The sequence below is a fragment of the Manis javanica genome, chromosome 12 (genome assembly GCF_040802235.1).
Source record: "Manis javanica isolate MJ-LG chromosome 12, MJ_LKY, whole genome shotgun sequence".
Taxonomy (NCBI): Eukaryota; Metazoa; Chordata; class Mammalia; order Pholidota; family Manidae; genus Manis; species Manis javanica.
Window position 1 is genome coordinate 16,419,647 of NC_133167.1, and position 19,813 is coordinate 16,439,459.

General features: G+C 58.5%; 1 protein-coding gene across 4 annotated transcripts; it reads right to left on the bottom strand.

The window, feature by feature from the left end:
* Positions 1–653: 653 nt before the first annotated feature.
* SLC4A3 (solute carrier family 4 member 3) lies at positions 654–13,946 on the bottom strand. Of its 4 annotated transcripts, none has more exons than XM_037016518.2 (23): positions 13,730–13,937; positions 13,423–13,566; positions 12,933–13,098; positions 12,050–12,342; positions 11,785–11,900; positions 11,264–11,463; positions 9,556–9,701; positions 9,226–9,406; positions 8,702–8,837; positions 8,328–8,437; positions 7,722–7,835; positions 7,089–7,273; positions 6,217–6,442; positions 5,820–6,038; positions 5,294–5,442; positions 4,914–5,108; positions 4,251–4,472; positions 3,819–3,908; positions 3,153–3,319; positions 2,447–2,700; positions 1,944–2,113; positions 1,600–1,773; positions 654–975 (listed from the first exon to the last, which is right to left on the bottom strand). In XM_037016518.2, the coding sequence occupies exons 2-23, from the start codon at positions 13,471–13,473 to the stop codon at positions 898–900; spliced, it is 3,642 nt and encodes a 1,213-aa protein (XP_036872413.2). In that variant the 5' UTR covers positions 13,474–13,566; positions 13,730–13,937; the 3' UTR covers positions 654–897. The 4 variants fall into 4 exon arrangements, with proteins under 4 accessions (XP_036872413.2, XP_036872412.2, XP_017516025.3 ...); XM_037016517.2 differs by having other exon boundaries at positions 7,722–7,821; positions 8,254–8,437; XM_037016519.2 differs by lacking the exons at positions 654–975; positions 1,600–1,773 and having other exon boundaries at positions 2,070–2,206; positions 7,722–7,821; positions 8,254–8,437; positions 13,730–13,946.
* Positions 13,947–19,813: the final 5,867 nt, after the last annotated feature.

The following is a 19,813-nucleotide window of genomic DNA, read 5'->3' on the forward strand; positions in this document are numbered from 1 at the left end:
CAGAGGGCAACACAGAGGGGTCCGGCTCCACCTCGCCGCTGGTTGCCGAGCAACTGTGACGCAACAGGCTCCCAGTTTGCTCCCTCCTCAAGGCCTCCCAGGTTATTTCTGGCGTTAACAGACTGTTGCACAAGCAGTGGCCTCAGGAATCCCAAAGCTACCTCTTTTTTAAGCCAAGAGAATCTAAAATGGTCCAGGGACCCCAAATTCAGCTCCACCCTGGCGTCTAGGGAATGGGGCTACCGTCCCTGCTCCTCAGAATGCCAGCGACCAAGAAAAAGAGAGAAACGTTTTCCATTTGCCTCAGTGGGCACACAGCTATTGGGGACGCTCTGATTCCCTAGTTGCTAAAGCAGGGCAGCTCCCCCCTCTCCTTCCGCCCACCCTCCCCCTTCTAATCAGGGGCCGGATTAACAGCATGCGACCTTGGGCTGACCTCGGGCCTCCTGGGCCTCAGCTGTACTTGAGGGGTGATGATAACACCCAGCTCTGACCTTCTGGGGTCTTGATTCTCTCCCTTTCCCCCAAGAATTCTGTCCTTGCCTCAAGCCTGTCTCCAGCTTTGATAACAATGGAAGTAAAATTCTTCCAACTCCAGACGGCTAAGTATGACCTGCGAAACCAGAGATGGAACCAAGAAAGGGAGGCAGACACAAGACAAGGAGTGTGGTTATAATGAGCTCAAAGCCGGCGCCGGTCTGGGCAGTGAACGGGCCTGGGTGTCATGGGGTCGGCGCCCAGACAGGGTCAGGGGACCGCTCTGCCGTGGCATTAGCAGTGGCTCCAGGCATGTCTCTGGGTCGTGAGGAGCCCACTGGCCCTGGGGCTGGGCTCTGACCGGGGCCCAGGGGTCAATCGTTAAGGTGCCGGGTCACTGAGGGGCGCCAGGTTGGAGGGTCACACGGGCATGTGCAGCTCGTTGTACTCATCCTGGCCGTCCTCATCGAAGTTGGGCTCAGCGTCTTCTGAGTCCAGCTGCAGAAGGAAGCAGAAGGTTGGGAGAGGCAGGGAAGCAGCCCTCCTGCTCCCAGACCTTCTCAGGCCTCACTGTCTGCAGGGACCCTGAAACCAGACTGAAACACTTCCCTCAGGCCAGAACCACGAGGTCCCGGCGCCAGGGATACCTCCTAATGATAACAGGGCTGAGAGCAGCGCCCACACACCAGGTACTTCCCCGGGGCCACTCCCAGCTCCCGTGGTGCCTTTGTATATCATGCTTGGGTGGGTGATTTTCAAAAAGATGTGCCTTCCTCCATCTGACAAAAACAGGACTCAGGATGGCTTACAATGCCACTCCACCCCTACCTGTCCCTTGGCTGCGTGCTTTTGTGTAGGACGCAGCCTGCGCAGCTGTCAGCAGCAGCCCTGTGCTTACTTCACACCAAACCACTGTACTCTAGCTTCACCTGGATTAGCATTTAATCCTCACACCACTGCTGTCAGGTGGAGTCTCTGACTGGCCCAATTACACAGATGAAAATCAGACTTCAGAAGGTGAGGTAACTTGCCTTCTGTCATACAACTAGCACAGAACACAACAGAGCCTGGAACACAGGTCCCGCCCGTCCACCCTGACACAGTCCAAAGCACACCACTTACCGCCTGCAGCTCCCTGTCCTGGAAGAGCCGGGGCAGAAGGCAACGCCGCAGAGGCACTGTGAGCAGCAGCAGGAAGGGAAAGGCCAGTGAGGCCGCCGTGGACTTGACCACCCACAGCAGGGCGATGCAGCCCAGCTGGATACAGGTGAACAGGTGCATCCGCCACGTCTTCACCTGGGGAACGAGCATCAAGCCTCACCACACAGCGCCAGGCTGCTCCCACCTACATCTTAGGGGACTCGGCAACCTGGCTCCCAGTCTTTCAAGGCCATTTGTTCATCTGCTGCCCAGGGATCCCGGAGACCCTCTCCCCATCACCCCACCTCCACGCTTCCTGGCACTACCTTGGTCACGTAGGGCTGCTCAGGATGGTGCTTTGCTGGCATGAGAATGAGCAACAGACGCTGGGACAGCTGGATACCGGACAGTGATGTGACCCCCATGTACAGGAAAATCCCAAAGAGCACGGCCAACGGGATCCGGCGCAGCACAGCCCCCATGACAATGGACAGGCCTGGAGGAGGTGACACAGACCTACCTGACCCCTCAGACAGCCCCCGTGAGGATGGATGGGTCTGGCGGGGAGGGGATCAGCTGGGCCTCATCACTATGAACAAGAGAAGACGGAGCACAATAGAGAACCAGGAAGGGCTCAGGCGAAAGGGCTCCAGGAGTGTCAAGAAGCAGGTTTGGCCGGGGGTGGGGGGGTGGCAAGGCAGGGCTTAGACATTTGGAAGTTCAAAAGGGACCCAGTCCAGCCTGGGCTAAGTGTGGACTTCTGGCCATGGGGTCCAAGAAAGCAAGTTTGGGGAGCAAGGGCTGAGCCTTGCAAGGCAGACTCTCTCACCCACGAGGCTGGCGATGAGCACTCCTGTGACCCGCTGCTCCCGCACCTCCTGGATCTGGGGCTTGTCACCAGGGGCGATGGCGGTGCGCATGACAGTGAGTGCATTCACGTGGGTGACCGAGCGCACCGTGGCGGCCGTGAGCCAGGGCAACCCGAAGAGCCCACAGAGCCCTCCCAGGGAGCCGATCAGAAGCAGGTCCAGGTGGAAGCCGGAGCCTTTGAGCAGCCTCCGCGCCTTCTGGCTGACGATGAGCCTGCGAGGCGAGAAAGAGAAGTGGGACCGAGCAGTTGGCTGGCTAGGCAGGCCGGCGGCAGGGACCGTGTAGCAGGGGAAGGACGTGCAGAGCTCTCCACAGGCCCTGCCAGCTCCTTCTTTCAAGTTCCCAAACTGAAATTCTCACATTTAAGCAATTTTGAGCCAAACCCTCATTCTGTGGATATTTAAAACACCACAGAAGCCAGATGCCAGATCTCACCACATTGTGGTTTAACCAAAATGAGACACATTGGAGCATCACTGGTGACAGAACACAGTGTCCGAGTGTTCTGGGGACTGTGAAGCACCACCCTGCTGATGGTGGTAACAGGTGGGTAGCATGTCAAAGCACCGAAGGGAAATCATGCCCCAGGCCACGTGCTCCCTGCGCTGACCTTGTTCCCCGCTCCTCCCCCACCTCCTCGGCTCAGAGGCCCCCATCCCTCTCACGCAGTGATTTGTGTCTCCATGAAGATCAGGATGAGGACCAGGAGGGCGGGGACAGCAGCGGCCACCATCATCCAGGGTGGGAAAGGACGGGCACTGCCCAGGGGCGGTATGAACCACGTGCGCTTATGGGGGGACGTCACTGAGAGCCCTGTGGGCACCGTCAGCTTCTGCACGGCAAGAAGGAAGCCAGGGTTTAGGGACACAGCCTCCCCAAGCCAAGAGCCCCACACAGCAGCTGCTCCCAGCAAGCTCTGCATCCCCCTAGCAGGGCCCTGGGATATAGGGGAGTGAACAGGTTTGGGGGAGATTCGTTTTGCACCCTCCTAAGTGCCCAAGGGTCTGGTAAAGGGCAGGGAAATGACATACCTCTGAGCCCCAAGGACAGCTGTCTTTCTGCTCCCAGCCCTATGCCTGCCCCTCCAAGCATCCAGACTAAGGGTCACAAGTGGCCTCAGACTCCCGGCTGGCTTCCTCAGCTGCACCAACACAGCTACTTCTGAACCCCCATCCCACCCACCCCAGTGCAGCCCCTGCAGGTCACTCTCACACTGGAGAGCAGGGTTCCAGCTCTGACCTTGCCACTGGGACAATGGGAATGCATGGTGGCCTCCCTCTCGAGACCCTGAGGTGAAAACCAGCAGCTGGAGGGGGTAGGGGCTCCCTCACCTGTGTGTAGGTGTCTGTAATGGAGTAATCCACCAGGACCATCACCAGAATGGAGATTGGAATGCCAAAATCCCCGATGATGCGTCGAGCCTTGAAAGAGGAGCCAGTGGGCAGAAGGAAGCAACAGGTGGGAGTGAGGGTCCAGAGACTAACATGGGGATGTATTACTCCAACCTCTCTGGGAGCCAAGCTGGAGCCAGAAGTCCCCTGACCTGTCCCCTTAAGCCCCAGGGGTGCCAGCCCAGCCAAGGAGGCCATTCCTCTCCTGATTAAACTTCTCTGAAGCTCCTAACAGGGTAGGGACTTGGTTCAGGTCCATGGGTGGACTGGAAGAAGGGGGCAGCCCCTCTCTGGAGCAGAGCCAAGCAGAGACAGCAGGAGCTGGGGGACATCCGTGGGGGCTCCACAGGCCCCACCCCTGCAGCCACGCACCTTGCCACCCAGGAAGCGACTGTTCCTGAACTTGCGCAAGAAGAAGGCAATGAGGAAGGTCCCAAGCATGAGGATGAGGGACAACAGAGCCGTGTTGGGTTGGTTCCTGGGGCCGAGTGGCCCGTCGGTAGGGGGCAGGGCACTCCCATTCAGGTCCAGCCCTGCCTCCAGTGCCCCTTCCTTAGGGGGGTAGAACGGCAACAGTGGGTGCTCCGTGAACACCTGTGTGGGTTACAAGGTGGCCTAATGCTCACCTGGGCAGGTGATCCTGATCACCAACAGCACACCTGTGAGGGGAAGGGCTGGCCCCTATCATACCTGATGGGACAACAGTAACACAAAATACCCAGCTACATCTCACACACACACAAAGGTAACCCGAGGACACCCGGTCCTGTAGCAGTGACAGTGCCTTGATCTATCACATACCTGCATAGATGAATCCTGGAGCTCTGACCCCCACCCTCAGGGTCTGACTCCCTGCCCTTCAGCTGTGTCCTAGCCCGGCGTGCCCCTGGCTGCCTTTGCCTGAACCCAGCAGAGCTCCCCTCCTTGTGCCCTCTGTTCCCAAGGGCACACGCTGCCCCCTCCACTCTCTCCTCCCCAGGGTACTGCTCAGCTCCCCCATCTACACACACTCCCAGGACCTCTCTGGACTTCCACCTTGTAGAGCTTGTGGAAGGTCTCGTAGATGAAAATGAGCGAGATGAGGAAGGCAAAGATCTCCTGCGTGAAAGGTGAGATGTAGCGGACGAGGAAGCTGCCTTCAGCCGCCACCAGGGCAAGGACGAAGACCACCAGCCAGAGGCCGACCCACACCCGGCCAGTAAGGTACTCCAAGTCCTGGGCTCGGCAGAACTAGAGGCCAGAGGAGGGGGCGTGTGGTTACGCACAGTGCTCTGTCCTGAATGTTGGGGCCCCATGGCATGGGCAGGGGGTGAACTCCAAGCAGGAGAAGGGAGAGACTGCAGGACCATCACCTGGGCCAAGGGACAGAGGATGGGGCAGGTGATCCCTGGGGAGGGGCGGGGCAGGGCTGTCACCTTGAAGAAGGCTTCTTCAAAGACCAGCAGTGGCCCCGAGAAGCCAACCACAAGCAGTGGCTGGGCCCCCAGCAGAGAGAAGAGGACACCAAGCACAGCCGTGGACACGATCAGCTCGGACACGCCCATCAGACCCTCGGTCTTCTCCCCTGGGGCGGGCAAGGGTCAATGGGATGGCCCTGGCCTGGCTCCTCCTGCTGGTCCCTCTTCCTCATCTACCTGACCCTAACCTGGGGACCCAGCGAGATTGGAGCAGTGCCCCAGAAATATAGATAAGGCCCCTCACCAACAGCCCCCTGAGGTGATTCAGGATCCCCCACCCCTCTCCTGTACCCCCTTCCCTCTCTTATTTTACAGACCCCCAAAAGTGGTCCCTGGGATCCTCTGCCCCAGCAGCTCCTTAAGACGGTCACACTGGAGACTATCCCCGAACCCATTAGCCCCCTAAGGGGACCAATGGGAGGGACACCCTGACCCAGAAACCCTGCAGGTGACACTGGGCCCCCCACCTCTCCTCCCTTCCTACCTAGCAGCCCCCCAAAGGTGATGGCAGGGCTGAGTGCAGCGAAATAGATGAAGAGCACAGCTGCCACGCACTGGGAGTGCAGAGCGTCCCGCAGGTCACTGGGGTAGTGTGGGTACCGGCGCTTCACATCCCGCACAAGCCCCCCAAACACTGAGCCAGTCCGCAGCAGGGGGTCATCTTCAGGGGTCACCTCGGAGCCCCCCAACTCCACAGACAGTTCTGGGGGAACAAGGGGCCTCTGGAACACAGACCACCCCCCTCTTGCTTGAGGGTCCTGGGCTCAATCCTTCCCAGCCTGGGACACAGCACAGAGGCTCAGGGAGTCAGGACAGGGCTGGGGTTGTGGCCTTAGAAGCTGAGTGGGAGGGGAGCGTTCTCTGGGCCCCAGAGGGCTGACCTTTCCCAGGGGCCACGAAGCTTCCCTGGGTGGTCATCTCCACTTTGGTCTGCTCGCGCTCCCGCCGCTTCCTCAGCAGCTCACGCTGGAAGGCAGCCACGGAGCGCAGCAAGTCGCGGCCCTCCACCTCCGAAGGAGGGATCACGATGCTGCCATCCAGGAACTCGCTGATGGCACTCAGGAGGTCCTGCCGGTCATCTGCCTGGTAGGCAGCCTCGTGAAACAGCTGGGAACAGGAGAGGCAGGGGCTGAGACAGCCCCAGGAGGCCCAGGGATGGGGATTCAGGAGGAGGTGTGGGGCCGTCACAGAGCAAAGGCAGCCACATACATGGGTCCAGTCCAGCTGTCACAATCCTGACTCGCGTTCCTGCTGGCTGCAATCAGCCACAGCCCTGAAGCCCCCGAATGCCCTCCGTTCTTCTAGGAGCCTCCAGACATTTCCATGACTCCACAACTGAAGGGGTAACACCTGGCATAGCAGGGGCCTCCAGAACCGTTCTGACTGGAGCATGCCCATGCCCTACAGGTTGGTATTTCCATCTGCCCTGGCACCTGCCTAAAGGACCTTCCTGGCCAAACCCCAGAGAAGGCACAGCAAAGCCCAACATATCCAGCCTCCCATTCAAATCTCATGTCATGTCTGAAACTTGGGAGTCGGGCTCCTTCCCGCCCCTGAAACCACCTGCCTCTCCCACAGCCCCAGCCCAGGGCTCCCCTTGCTCTGTCCACCACCACTCCAGGGCACTGCCTCCACCCAGCAGGGCCTCTACCACCCATGCACAGGGGCACTATGGGCAGGAGGAAGGCCAGGGAACAAACAGGGTCCAGGGTGACAGGCCTAGAGCGCCCAGTGCAGGGGCTGCAGGACCCACCTTGTCAGACATGAGGGTGGCAATGGAGCGTCCAAGCTCATGGTAGTCAGTGCTGGTGCGGCTGGGCCCCAGCATCACAAAGAGGAAGCGAACCGGCACAGGAACCTCAAGCACAGACTCCAAAAGCACAGCCTCATTCAGCCGGACAAAGGCTGCTGCTGGCTGCTCCAGGAAAGGCACACAGCCTGCGGGAAGAGCAAGGCACAGAGCACCTGGCAAAGGGGAGGGGTCCACACAGGCCCTGGGCGGGTATCTGGGACCATCACATGCAGGTTGTGCACTGCATAATGGAACACTGAACTGAAGGACCCCTGTCCATTTATATGCTTGTATATTTATTACAATCTACCAACAAACGGAAAGGGCCCTAAGGAACTAGTACACTTTTTCCCGATTCTTACAAAACTCTATGGATTAGCAGCAGTGCAAGATAGCAAAAAACTGGAAGGGATGTAGACAGATTGGGGGAGAAAGGGCTGGGGGTAAGACAAATTGTGAGGAAGAGGAGGGGCAAGGTGGGGGCCTGGCTGGAGATGGGAGAGGCAGCCTGCAGGCCAGAGCTCAAGACAGGCAGACCGCAGTGGAGGCACACACAGCCTCCAGCCCCCGCCGCCAGCACCCCGGCCTCCTTACCCACGAGCACAACAGTAGCCTCAGCATCTTCTGGGATCTTCTCCAGCAGCTTCAGGCTTTTCCCCCGGTGACTGTCTCCCCCAGGCACGTGGAGAGGCTTCTGAGGGCGCAGAACTGGAATAGGGCTGGGACCCAGACCGGAGGCCATGGCAGGCCCTCCCACCCCTTGCTGTAGCCCTGGACTCTGCCCTCCAACCCCTCGAGCTAGGCCCTGCTCTCTGGCTCCCCAGCCAAGGGAGGCACTGTTGGTGACGTGCCCCACCTTAGGAGGGAACCAGCCTAAGATCTGGACTCTTCCCCTGAGTCCCCCACTACCACCTCAGTCTTATCTTGCTCAAACAAACAGCTCCCGTGGGTCTGCCACATCATTTAAACACCCTGCATCTTTAGGGGTGTTTACCTAGTTACCTTGTACTGAGTATGGTGCCGGGCACCCTCCCTTCCTGACTCACTCAGTGAGGCCAGCTCTGGGCTCCACTAAAACTGGAGTCCCTCTCACTCCCTGAGCCAAGGTCAGAGCAAGGCGACTGACCTCCTTGGCATCAGGGTCGTGAGGCCAGAGTGGGGCTGGCTCCCCCAGGTCATCGGCCATGGTAGGAACCGCACCATCAGGGCCGTGGCTGGGCGTTGGGTGATGATTCCCCAGGACTGAGTTCACACTGGAGCTTGATGGGTTTCGAGGAAAGAATCCACTGTCCTTGTCATCATTGGGATGGCTGGGGAGAGGACAGAGGGGGCAGAGCAGGTTAGGAGAGGCCCTTGGTGCACTGAGGTCATGGGGAAGTGAGAAATGAAGAGCCAGACCCTCTGTGCCTCCTTCCTCAGTGTAAGAAAGAACTTTCTAATGGTGGATACTGTCCAAAGCTGAATGAGGAATGACCTCCCCGCCAGCACTTGGGGTATTCAAGCAAAGGCTGGAGAGCCACTCCTGAAGGGGCAGCTGAACCAGACGGCCCCCTCTGGTGCCCCCACCCGGGCACCTGTGTTTCAGCAGCAGGGTGCGTAGGACGCTGGCCCTGTCCTCTGGTCGGATCTGGTCAGACACAATCATGGTCTCCACCACGAGATGTGCAATGCCTGGCAAAGTGGTCTGCTCCAGGTCCAGGAGGGCAGCTCCTAGGGGCACAGTCGGGAGAGGGGGCACAGTCTCATCAGATTCAAATGACCACCCCCAAGCTGCCTTGCTCCCCAAGAGCAGGCGAATGTGCCGGGTGAGAGAAGCACACAATGCACCCAGGCAGACCCACAGCTCCAGAGGGCCCGAGCCCACCCAGAGAGGGCGGGAAGGGCAAGCACATATAGTGCTAAGTCGGGTCAGCCCTGGCTCTCAGAGCTTTCGGCTACCCAGGCAGCGGGACTCCACGTTCCCAAAGAGGCAGCCAGACCTTGCCTGGACCCAGGACTCCACAGAGCAGTCCCTGGGAGCTGGGCAGCCTGGGCAGGCCAACTCTGTGATCCATGAAGAGGGCCAGCTGCCCCAGGACCAGGCCTGCAGGGCCCCTACCGTGGGCAATGGTCCTCCTGAGCTCCAGAAGGCTGCGGAAGGACAGTGAGGCCACGTGGGGCTTCCCCCAGCGTTCTGTCTCTTCCTCCACGTCCTCCTCAAACTTGATCCAGCGGGCTGTCTCCCGCCAGTGGGGCTCCTGGCTGCGGTCCAGTGTCAGCTCGTTCAGCTCCACAAACACCTGGGGCAGGCGCCAAGGGTGAGTGCCTGGGGGCCACCAGGCGGGACTGGCTGTCTTGGGGATATGGTGACCAGGTGAGGCAGGGAGCAGACAACGAGAGGCTCTTGGCAGGAGAGGAAGCTGCAGGCCCACCCCTCGGGGTCCTGTACCTCGTGAGGCCTCCGGTCCAGCTGCTGCTTCTTTTTCTTCCTGCGCAGGATGGGGGCCAGGCCTCCAGGGCTGCCCCTGCCACCAGCCCGAGATGGCTTCTTCACCAGGTGTCGCCGCATGCCAGGGTTGTCCTCCAACCGGTGACCTGCAGAGAAGGAGGCCTTGGAAGTCCCAGGGGTCCAGCTCGAAGCCTTGGGGTCATAGCCACACCCTCCAGGACCCCCACTCTGCTCAGTCTGTGTGATGGACACCACTGTCACCCAGGAGCCATTGCCGATGGAACCATGTTGTCCAGCGTGGGCATTTCATAGATAAGAAAACTGGGTCCCAGAGAGGGGCTGTACTAGCCCAAAGTCAACAGTGGACCACTGGCCAAGCCACAGTTAAAAGAAGGCAGACCCCCCAACTTGGTCCATAGCCCCAGCTCGGCCCTCTCCCCACCATGGCCACTGCCTCTCACTCTGGAGGGCTGTGACCCACACTGTCTCCAGGCGCCGAGCCCCCATACTTTCCCAGAGCCCTCTCGGCACCCATGCCTCCCCCGACAGTTGCACATCCAGGCAGACCCAAGTGGAGCTTCTCTCCCTCACTCCCCGCCTGCCCCTCCAGCCCAGCAGCTGGGGAAAGGCCAGCAGCCCAGCTACTCACAAACTAGTCCCCCTGCCATGGGGGTCAGTTGGCCCCTGCTGGACTTCAACAGGTCACAGTCCTCAAGGTCCAGCACAAACATCTCTAAGTCCTCTGAGGCCAGCAAGTCTCGAGGGCTGGGGGCTGGAGCCCTCCGAGAGCCCTGGGCCTCAGTATCCGGTAGCCCAGGGCTCAGTGCCCCGTTGGGCTCTGTGACCTCGTCCAGCGGGCTCATCATTCCCCACAGCTGAGGCCTTGGCCCTGTTCCCTCCCTGAGCCCTGGCTCTTCTAAGAAGTGGGATCCTCCGACCACGGCTGGAGGTGGCTGAGCCTCCTGACCCCAGCTCCCCAAGTCCCCAGGCCGGCTCCCTGCTGCTTCCAGCCCCAACCCTGGGTCTGTAAACACGCCCCCCAAGTCCGCCTTCCCCTGCTACTGCCATCGGATTGTTCCTGTCCCTGTCCTCAGGCCCTGGCAACTTTCCATGACGTATTGAGCTCAAAGCCCTCCCCCCACACCCCCACCCGGTTTCAAGGGGAAGGAGGGTGGGGTCTGTGATGCCCCTGGCCTGGGCACACAGCCCCAAGGGTGATGACAGGTGGCACAGAAACCAGGGCACTGATAAGATGGAAGGAATGTGCCGAGATCACAGCTGGCATGGCTAAGAGTGATACAGCAGGAGCCAGGGGACCCCTGACAGGGGGAGAGGCAGGGCCTGGAGGGGTGGCTCAGACTTGGTGGGTGGGTCTGAAGGGGATAAAAGGAGTGAGCCCTGAGAAGAGCAGGGGGTATAATGCTGCCTCCAAGTGTCACTGGGAAGGGGGCTGCCTTTTCAGGGGTGACTCAGAGGACAGAGTCAGGACTGAAGGGCAGTGGTGTCATGAAGGGGAAAAAGCTCAGCTCCAGCAGCCAGAGAGGTGGCTTGGTGAGATAGTGAGCTCCCCGTCACTGGCCACATTCCAGGAGGCAGGGACACAGTGGAGGGGACTCAGCCCTGGGGGAAGCGCAGAGCCTTCGCCAAGGTCCTCACAGGCTGGGTGCCGTGGGGGTGGCCACGGGGGCTGCCACTGGTTGGCACTCACTCTTCATGTCATCCAGGTCTGCGGAGCCCAGCATCTGGGCCTCCGCCTCGTCGGTGGGCGCCTGCTGCTCTGGGCCACCCAGGCTGCCCAGGGCACTGCCTGGGCATAGCCGCTCCCGCAGGTCATAGCTGGCCGATGGGCTCCAGGGCCGGCTCTTCTCCCCAGCAAGTCGGGAGGCCCGGGCCCGCGGACTGGGGGAGCTGGGAAGGCAACACGGCAGCTTAGGGAGGGGCCTGGAGCAGCCCCCTGAGCACCTCCCACCCTCCTGCCCCCACACACTGGTCTCCCCTTCCTCAGTATCCCCACCCTCCTCTTTGCTCTGCGGGCCCCTCCCTCCTGGACTCTCCCCGGGTGGGCCCTGTTCTTTCCCTGTCAATCACGTGAACAGAGAAGGGGAGCACCCATCCCCTTTCTCTGCCCCTCTCCGCTCGTCCTCTCTTCTCTGGGGTCACAGGTGAGGTCACTCCGCAGGATCAGGAAGGAGCAAAGGACCTGCTCTGGGCTGGGCTGGGCGCCTGTACCTGGCCGGCTGCTGGGGGCTCCTCTCGGCATGAGGGCCCACCGAGGGCAGGGCCCTGGTGACGGCAGCCCTCCCGGACAGGCCGGGACTGTCATCCTCATCGCTTCCAACGGAGAACTGTGGGCAAGCAGGACGTGTCCCGGGTCCCTGCCTGGACTCAGACCCCATTCCCCACCCAGCCTGGCCCAGGCCCTTTGGCTGTGTCCTCCCCACCTCTCCACACCCCTCCCCCAGCAGCCAGCCCTCCTCCAGGGGCAGCCCCCCACCTTGGCTTTCTGCGGGGACGCTGAAGGAGGGGGCTCCACAGGTTCTGCCTCAGATTCCCCCTCTTCCTCCTCCCCCTCCTCCTCCTCTTCCTCATCTTCCTCCTCCTCCACACCAGCTGCCCCCTCTTCCTGGATGGGAGGGGTCCCCTCTGAGGGGGGAGCAGAGGTTTTCTCCTTCTTCCTACTCCTCCTGGTTTGCCGGGCAGAGGTGGGGGGCAGTCGCCGCAGCTTGTGGGGTGGAGGGAGACGCGCCGAGAGCGGGTGGTGGGTGTGGTGCGATGTGTGCCGGTGAACTGGGGGTGCAGGAGAGCCGGTTGGAGTCCCCACAGCAGAGGGGGGCCCCCACCGCCCTGGGGGCACACACCTTATTCTAGCACAAGGCCTCAAACAAGGGCACCCTAGCCCTTGCTGCAGAGCCAGGCTCCCCCCAACACCTGTGTCCATGTCCTGTCCTTGGTGACGCCTGGTAGAGTGGGGGAAAGGCAGTAATGGAAGGAGAGGTCCCGAGAGGGGGGTGGGGAGGTGGAGGACATGAGACAGGGACAGAGGTAGAGTGACGAGAGCTAAGGAGGGGAAATGAGGGGGCAGAGAGAGGAGGGCAGGGCCAGAAGTAAGGCAGAGCCTTGGCGAAGATGAAGGTCACTGAGGGAGGCCCCAGGCCCATCTCCCTGCAGCTCCCCTACATCTGGGGCCCAGCTCCCCTGGCAGGTGGGCAGGCAATGGGTGAGTGCGGCAGGATGACTTAACATGGCATGGTGGCCCAGCACAGCGTCCAGCACAGCGTCCAGCACAAGATGGCACTGCCAGTGGTGAGCACGGTGATGGTGGCAGTGAAGGTGATGGTGGTGAGGGTGGCCACACTAGGGGTCCCCAGGCTACCCACACTCAAAGTCCCGCTCGCTGTAGCTGCGGCTGGGCTTCTCGGGGTCCCGGGCTGGGGGCTTGCTGATGAGGTCCCCAAACCTGCTCACAGCCAGGGTCTTGCCCAAGTCATCGTCCTCCTCCTCCATGTCCGGACTCAGAGGGGGCTCCTCCAAGGGCACCCGGACCTGTGGGCTCAGACAGCCTCTCCTAAGGCCCCTGGACCCACGAAAGCCCCACACCCGCCCCAACTCCAAGCCCTAGGTGGCGGCGGGGAGGCCAGCAGCCTCCGTCTCCAACAGCCTCCTCTCCCTGTGCCCAGGCTTGGTTCAGCATCCTGCACTCCCAGGACTTGGGAGGAGAGGGGCAGCAGATCGGAAGCCACCGGAAGACCCCACGTTTCTCCATACCCTCGGCCCAGCCCAGCCCTGGAACTGCCGCTCCCAGGGTCTGCCAGAAGGTTCCCTTCTCCGCCTTGGGGTCCCTTCCCCACCCCCGCGCGCGCCAGTCACCTGGGGAAGCGGGGAGGCGCCCCCGGGCGGCGGGATCACTCCGTTGGCCATGGCCAGGGGGGCGGCTTGGGAGCCTCTAGCTCACAGAGGGACTGGTGACCAGAGTGAGAAGAAGGGGGCGCTGCGCGGGCCTAGGGGGGCGCCCTGGCGGAGGAGGGCGGGGTCAGGATTCTCGCGCGGCCGGCCCGTCCCCGCGCCCGGAGCCCGATCCCCCGCCCGCCCGAGCGCAGGTCCGCGCCCCGCCACGCCGGGACACCCGAGGCCCCCGGCCCCGGCGCGCCGCGCCCCGCCCCGCCCTGCGGTGTACCTCGGGGCTCCGGGGCGTGCAGGGCCTGGGCGGGCTGCCGCGCCCCATCTCCCTCCCGCGTTTGCTCTGGGGCCTGTCGGCGCGCAAGGCCGGACGGCGAGGGGGGGCGCCCGCGGCCTCGGCGAGCCGGGCCGGCCGGGCGGACGCAGGCGCCGGAGCCCGCAGCCCGCGACTCCACCTCCTCGCGCTCGGCTCCGCAGCTCCGCCGCCGCCGCTGCCGCCGGGCCGCACAATGGGAGCGGGCGGGCCGTGACTCAGCCCGCCCCGGCCGGCCCGGCCCCCACGCGCGGGCCCCCACAGGAGCCCACCTGCTCCCCAGCCCCTTCTCCCGGTGCTCCCCGCATTGCTAGGGGCTAGTGCCGGGCCCTACATTCCCACAAATTCACTCCCCACCTTACTTTTAACCTCCCCTTCCCTTAAGAGCCCTGGAGGCGACCCCTCCACATTCACAAGCCCCTCCAACCTTGGGAAGTGAGCCCACAGACCCCGGGAGGCAGCCACCTCCTCCCCTTTGGTCCCAGTACAGCCCCAGATGCCTGGCTTCTGCCACCAGGCACCACCCAACATTTGACCTGGGCACATTACCTTCCTCCCTGGGCCTCGGTTTCTCCATCTCTAGTCACAGGGGCCTGGAATAGGAGTGCTCCAAAGTGCCTGGCAGCTCTAAGATTCTGTGGCTCTTTGCACATCCCTTCCACTCCCCACCTCCCACCTCCTGAGGTCACATCTTTTCCAAGGGCAAAGGTCTTTAGGAGGAACTACAGGGTCCCAGTTTCATCCTCTGGGGTCTGGTTGAAACTGGGCACCTAGCACAACATTTGGTCCATACAGCCCCACGATCATATTTGATGAGGCCATGTTCCTGAATCCTTAGGAAAATGTAAGAGGATGGGACAGAGGTGGAGGCAGCACAGAGGGGCAGGGGAAAGGAGAACTGGCCAGGAGAGGGAAACAAGCCCCTGGGAACCAGGGAGGGGAGGGACAGGATGACAGGGGGCTGGCCAGGATGGGGCTGTGTTTAGAAAAGAGGTTTAACCTTGTGACCTTGGGCACATAATGTACGCTTTCCCACCCCTGCCCTCATCCGGGTCTCAGCTCAACCCAAAGGAAACTTCCTACATTCACAGCCAGAGGACAGGGAGGGGGAGGGCAACCAGCATCTGTGAAACACCCACTTTGCTTTGCCCGGTGCTAGGTCCTTTCCAGACTCAGCCCTGCCACCTCTGAGATTCAGGGAGGCTTGCTGACCTGCCATGGTCACAGCTGGAAGCAGGCTGCTGACAGGGCATCATGGGTGCAGGCAAGGTGACCATCCCAGCCACCGCTGTTTTACCACTCCAGGCCTCCTTCACTCAGAGAGGTGCTTGGCCTCCCTGTCTTGCAGGGCATGGAGGGGGTGAAATAAGCCCCCAGTGTGAGAGTCAGCTGCGTGAACGTACAGCATGTGAACTGTGCCCCAAAACTCAGGCTGTGAAACCCATCTGTTATGGGTTGAATGTGTCCCCAAAATTCATATGTTCAAGTCCTAAGCCCTAGGACCTGCAAAGGTGCCCTTATTTGGAAATAGGATAGTTACAGATGTTAAGATGAGGTCATGACTGGTGTCCTTAAAAAAGGGGAGATTTAGACACAGACACACACCAGGAAGACACCACGTGAGGGCTGGAGTCAAGCTGCCATAAGCCAAGGAGCCACCAGATATGGGAGCAGGGCTGGCAACGGGGTTTCCCCTAGTGCCTCCAGAGGGCACATGGCCCTGGTGACATCAGATCTCAGACTTCCAGTCTCTGGAGCTGTGTGAGCCATTCAGTCTGTGGTACTTTGTTACGGCAGCCCTAGCACGTAATACACGGTGACCAGGTGACTCGATTCCAAGTCTCTCCCTTGAGTGTTGTTTCCATGCGGCCCTCCCTTTCTCAGAGACACACAAAAGCCTTGCAGCCTCTCCTGGTGGGGAACTGTCCAGGGAGGCCTACATTCTACACCTGTGTCCTGCTCATGGCCACAGGCCCTGTCTTCTGTCCTGCAACATCAAAGGCAGCTACTTTAATACCAAGACAGCCTCAGGAGGGTCTTGCCAACCTGGAACCCCCAACACTGATGCCTTAAGGGCACCCCAGAATTCATCCCTCTGAGGCCTCTCCCCTCCCCAGGCGCCGGGGGTCTTCCTCAGACCCCCATCCTCTTCCCCAGTGGGGATCCCCTACCCCAACCAGAGTCAACAGCTGTGGTCTCTAACTTTGCAAGGCCCTTCTAGCCCCTAGTCACTGGGATGATGGACTGAAATCTTGTCTCGACCTTTAAACACCCGTTCCACTTGAGGGGCTAAGCAATCCAACTCCTGAAAGCCAGAGGGGCTGCTGTGAGACGGAAGGAAGAGGCTGACAGTTCCAGCTTGAATTCAGTAGAGGTTTACTGAGGGCATCTTATCTGCCAAGCTTGTCCTGGGCAGTGGCAGGATGTGTAGATCTCCTCCACACCCCTTTGTGTTTGGGGAAACTAATTTATTGAGGCAAAGCAGAAGGTTCTTATGTTGGGCAGTCACTTGTGTGCTCAGGGGAACAGGGTTGATCTCTGAGTATTATTCCTGGACTAGAGCAAGGAGTCCTGTACCAGGTAACACTTTTAATTGTTTCAAGCTGGATAAAATCTAAGGAGTACTTGTATGTCAAAGAAAGGGAATGTAAGAGTGATTCATCATCAGTGTGGTGGATTTAACAAGATGACATTACACCTGCTCATGGACAACACCCATGTTCATCTCTCTTTTCAGGATGGAGGTGGAGAAGATGTGACAGACACCAGTTTTTTCATAGCAGCTCATCCTGTTTGACATCAGTGTGTGCTTTCACTCTTCCCATTCAGATCTCCTGGCATTTCCCTGGAGGTTTTTCCATTGTGTCCTGCTGCCTCCAGTGCACCTGTAATATCAGTCCCCTCTAGAATTTTCCTGATGGGGTCTTCATTCCTGTGGCAAAAGAGTTGCTTCTTGCATGCACAAGGGAGGGCCACTCTGTGTGTGACAGAGGACAGGAAAGGTGACAGCAAAGGTAGAAGCTCTGAGTTCCCACCTTGCACCCTCCTTCTCAGCCAGGTCTTATTTGAATGTCCCTGCCTATGTGCTGAGACCCCAGAACACTTGTCTGGCACATGCAGCACCCCCAAGGCCTGTCCCCCATGTCCCAGGCAGCAGGAGCCATCCCACCACACCACCCAGAGGTGGAGACATGAGCACACCATTCTTTGGGTTCCACATGAATGGGCCAGGAGCCCTCTGGGGTGGGCTCCTCTCACAGCCATTCCCTGGGATCTCTGACTTGAGATCAAATATGTTAGGAACTAGACTGATGTAGAGGATATTTGTCATCTGTGGCTACCCAGATCTTTGAAAACCCTCTCTGCCTTTAGGTCATTTCCCATGAGTACTGTCTCTCCAAGGTAGAAGCCACGTGCCCAGACTCCCTCGCAGCTAGAGTACAGACACGGGACTTGGGTTCCACCAAACAGACTTGTTTATGCATGCTCTGAAATCAAAAATGAGCAACGTGCATGAGGGACTTGCTCTCCTGCATGTGGAGTCGGGGTGTTTGGGTCCTCTGAGGGCAGCTGTGGTGGAGGCTTGGTGTCCAATGATGGTGGTGTTTCTGCTAGAGAAGCTCTGGTGATAAGGCTGGTCATTATTCCTGGCCCTCTGTTCCTCCCCAAAATACTGCCTCATGTCCATTTTCTTTAATAAATTCCTTTCCAGCTTAGAGTAGCTGTTTGCAGCTCAGTGTCCTGCCTGATAGAGTCAGGGAAGTAGGCTCTGAGTTCAGGGCACAGGCTAAGCAAGTCCCAGCCACTAGCAGTAGCAACATCAGGTAGCTGGCGGAGGGCATGCGAGAGAATGACCATCTCACTAGCAGGCCTGGGCAGCCCCTGCCTCTCTCATCACTGTCATTCCTCACCATCCCCATCCCTTAACCTTAATAACACAATGATAACTTCACTTCCTTAAATTTGGGTAGTGTCTTCCAGCTTACAAATCAATGTGGTATTCATATTCTCATAAGCTCACAACCACCCTCTGAGGTAAAGGGCCTTAATCGTATTTGATAGGTGAGAAAAATAAGACTCACGGAGTTTAAGTGACTTGCCTATGGTCCAAGGCCCATAGGCAGCATGGCCAAGAACTGAACCCAGACACTTCTGGCTTCATGTGTAAAGTTTGTCCACATACATCACAGTGTCCCCTGTCTCCCACCACCATGTCTTGAGGCCCTCCCACAACTGTTGAACCTGCCAAGCCATGAGCACAAGCCGAAATATACCACTAACTTCCCAGATGAGTGTTTCAAGGAGGATGCATCTTTGCTGCCATATAGGGAGATGATCAAGTATGACACATCTGGAGCCAAGCGGCCTGCGTATTCATAGCCCAGCTCTGCCACATGACCCTGAACAAGTTATTTGCCCTCTCTGGGTCCCAGATTTCCAATCTTTAACATGATCATGATAACAGGTTTGCTGAGAGGACAAAGTGAGTCAATCTGTGCAAAGCACTTGAACAGTGCCTGGCTTGTAAATGCTCAATAAATGTTAGCCAGTTTCAATACTTCCACAAATCTAAGAGACACAAGTGCCAAAAGCCTTCAGGTAACTTGCAGTATGAACAATAATGAATTACATGTACATAAAATGAGTTCATGTTGGTTTACACTTACAAGGGCAATAAGTCTTCCAGCCAAATTGAGGATACCAGCCATGCAAATTCATCAACAGATCCCAAAGAGCCTTTATTTTGACCGGGGTAGTTTCTGACATTCCTTGACCAATGGCCTAATCTTTGTATTTGTAATCCTAATTTAGCAGGCTGAAGAGTTTCTGGAAGGTGCTAGGATGTTCAGGTAGCCCCCGTTTGCTCTTAAACTGGCCTGGAATTCCCTCTTGCCAAGAGTACCTCCTCCCTGCTCCCCAGAGCTGAGCGCTCAGTGCCATTTGCTATTGACTCACCTCGTGGTGACTGAGACCTTATTTTTACAAGAGAGATAAAATGACATTGAGAAAGAGCCCAGACTGTGGGGAAAGCAGGGGAGGGAAGAGCAGTTAGTGATGCTATATATAAAATAACAGTTCAATGCTTGGCCGCAATAGGTGCTCAATAAATGTCATTCTTATTATTTACTATTGTTGTTCTGCAGTGGTTTATCACATAATAATCTATATGTAAACCTGGACTTGACTTAGACACAAATCCAATCTCAGGGGAGCACCACCTGTCCCTGAAGGGTTTGCTCACTGCTGTAGACCCCACCTTTCAGGTCCAGATATTCTGATTCATTTGTGGCTAGGATGACATTTTGACACGAGTCTATGTCCTTTCACTCTCCTCCTCCAACCCCACCCAAGCAGGTAGCCTCCTTTGAATGTTGTTCTTTTGTAGGAATGGGTAAGACAAGAAGCCTGCAAGTCTTTCTGCCTTTTGTTTACCCAGAGCCAAAGTCTCAAGAAACAGGGGGGTTTGCAAAGAAAGAAAAAAAGGGTTGGCAAGAGACATAGTTTCTTGGCCAGAAGTTGGGGAGAGGGTGGAGGAACAGCACCTTTGCCTCCCCAACCAGCTAAGCAGAAGGTAGTTCCTCCAAGATGGGGTGGGGGTAGGGGGTGGGGAGTTTGAGCTCAGTGAGTCCTGCCAACCCCAGGGGACGGAGGCCTGAATAAAAGGTTTTGTAAAGTAGTATTTCATGCATACCCAAGTGTGTAAAACCGAGACCCATACATTCTCTCTGTACTCCACCAGGTGTGAGGTATACATCTGTGAAAAAACCTGACATTATCCCTGCCTTTGGGCAGCTTATAGACAATAAACAAGCAAACACATTTGTAATTACAAGACATAGCAAGTGCCATGGAGGGAAAGCAGAGTCACAGAGAACATTCAGGTGGCAAACTTAAGGTTGTGCTCCATGAGGAGGGAACAATGAAACAAAGACCTAAAGGAAACAAAGACTCAGCCATGCAACCTGGGGTGTGTTGGGAAAGCAGGGGAGGGAAGAGCATTCCAGGCGGAAGGGGGCAGGAAAGGCCTCGAGGCAGAGATCTGCATGG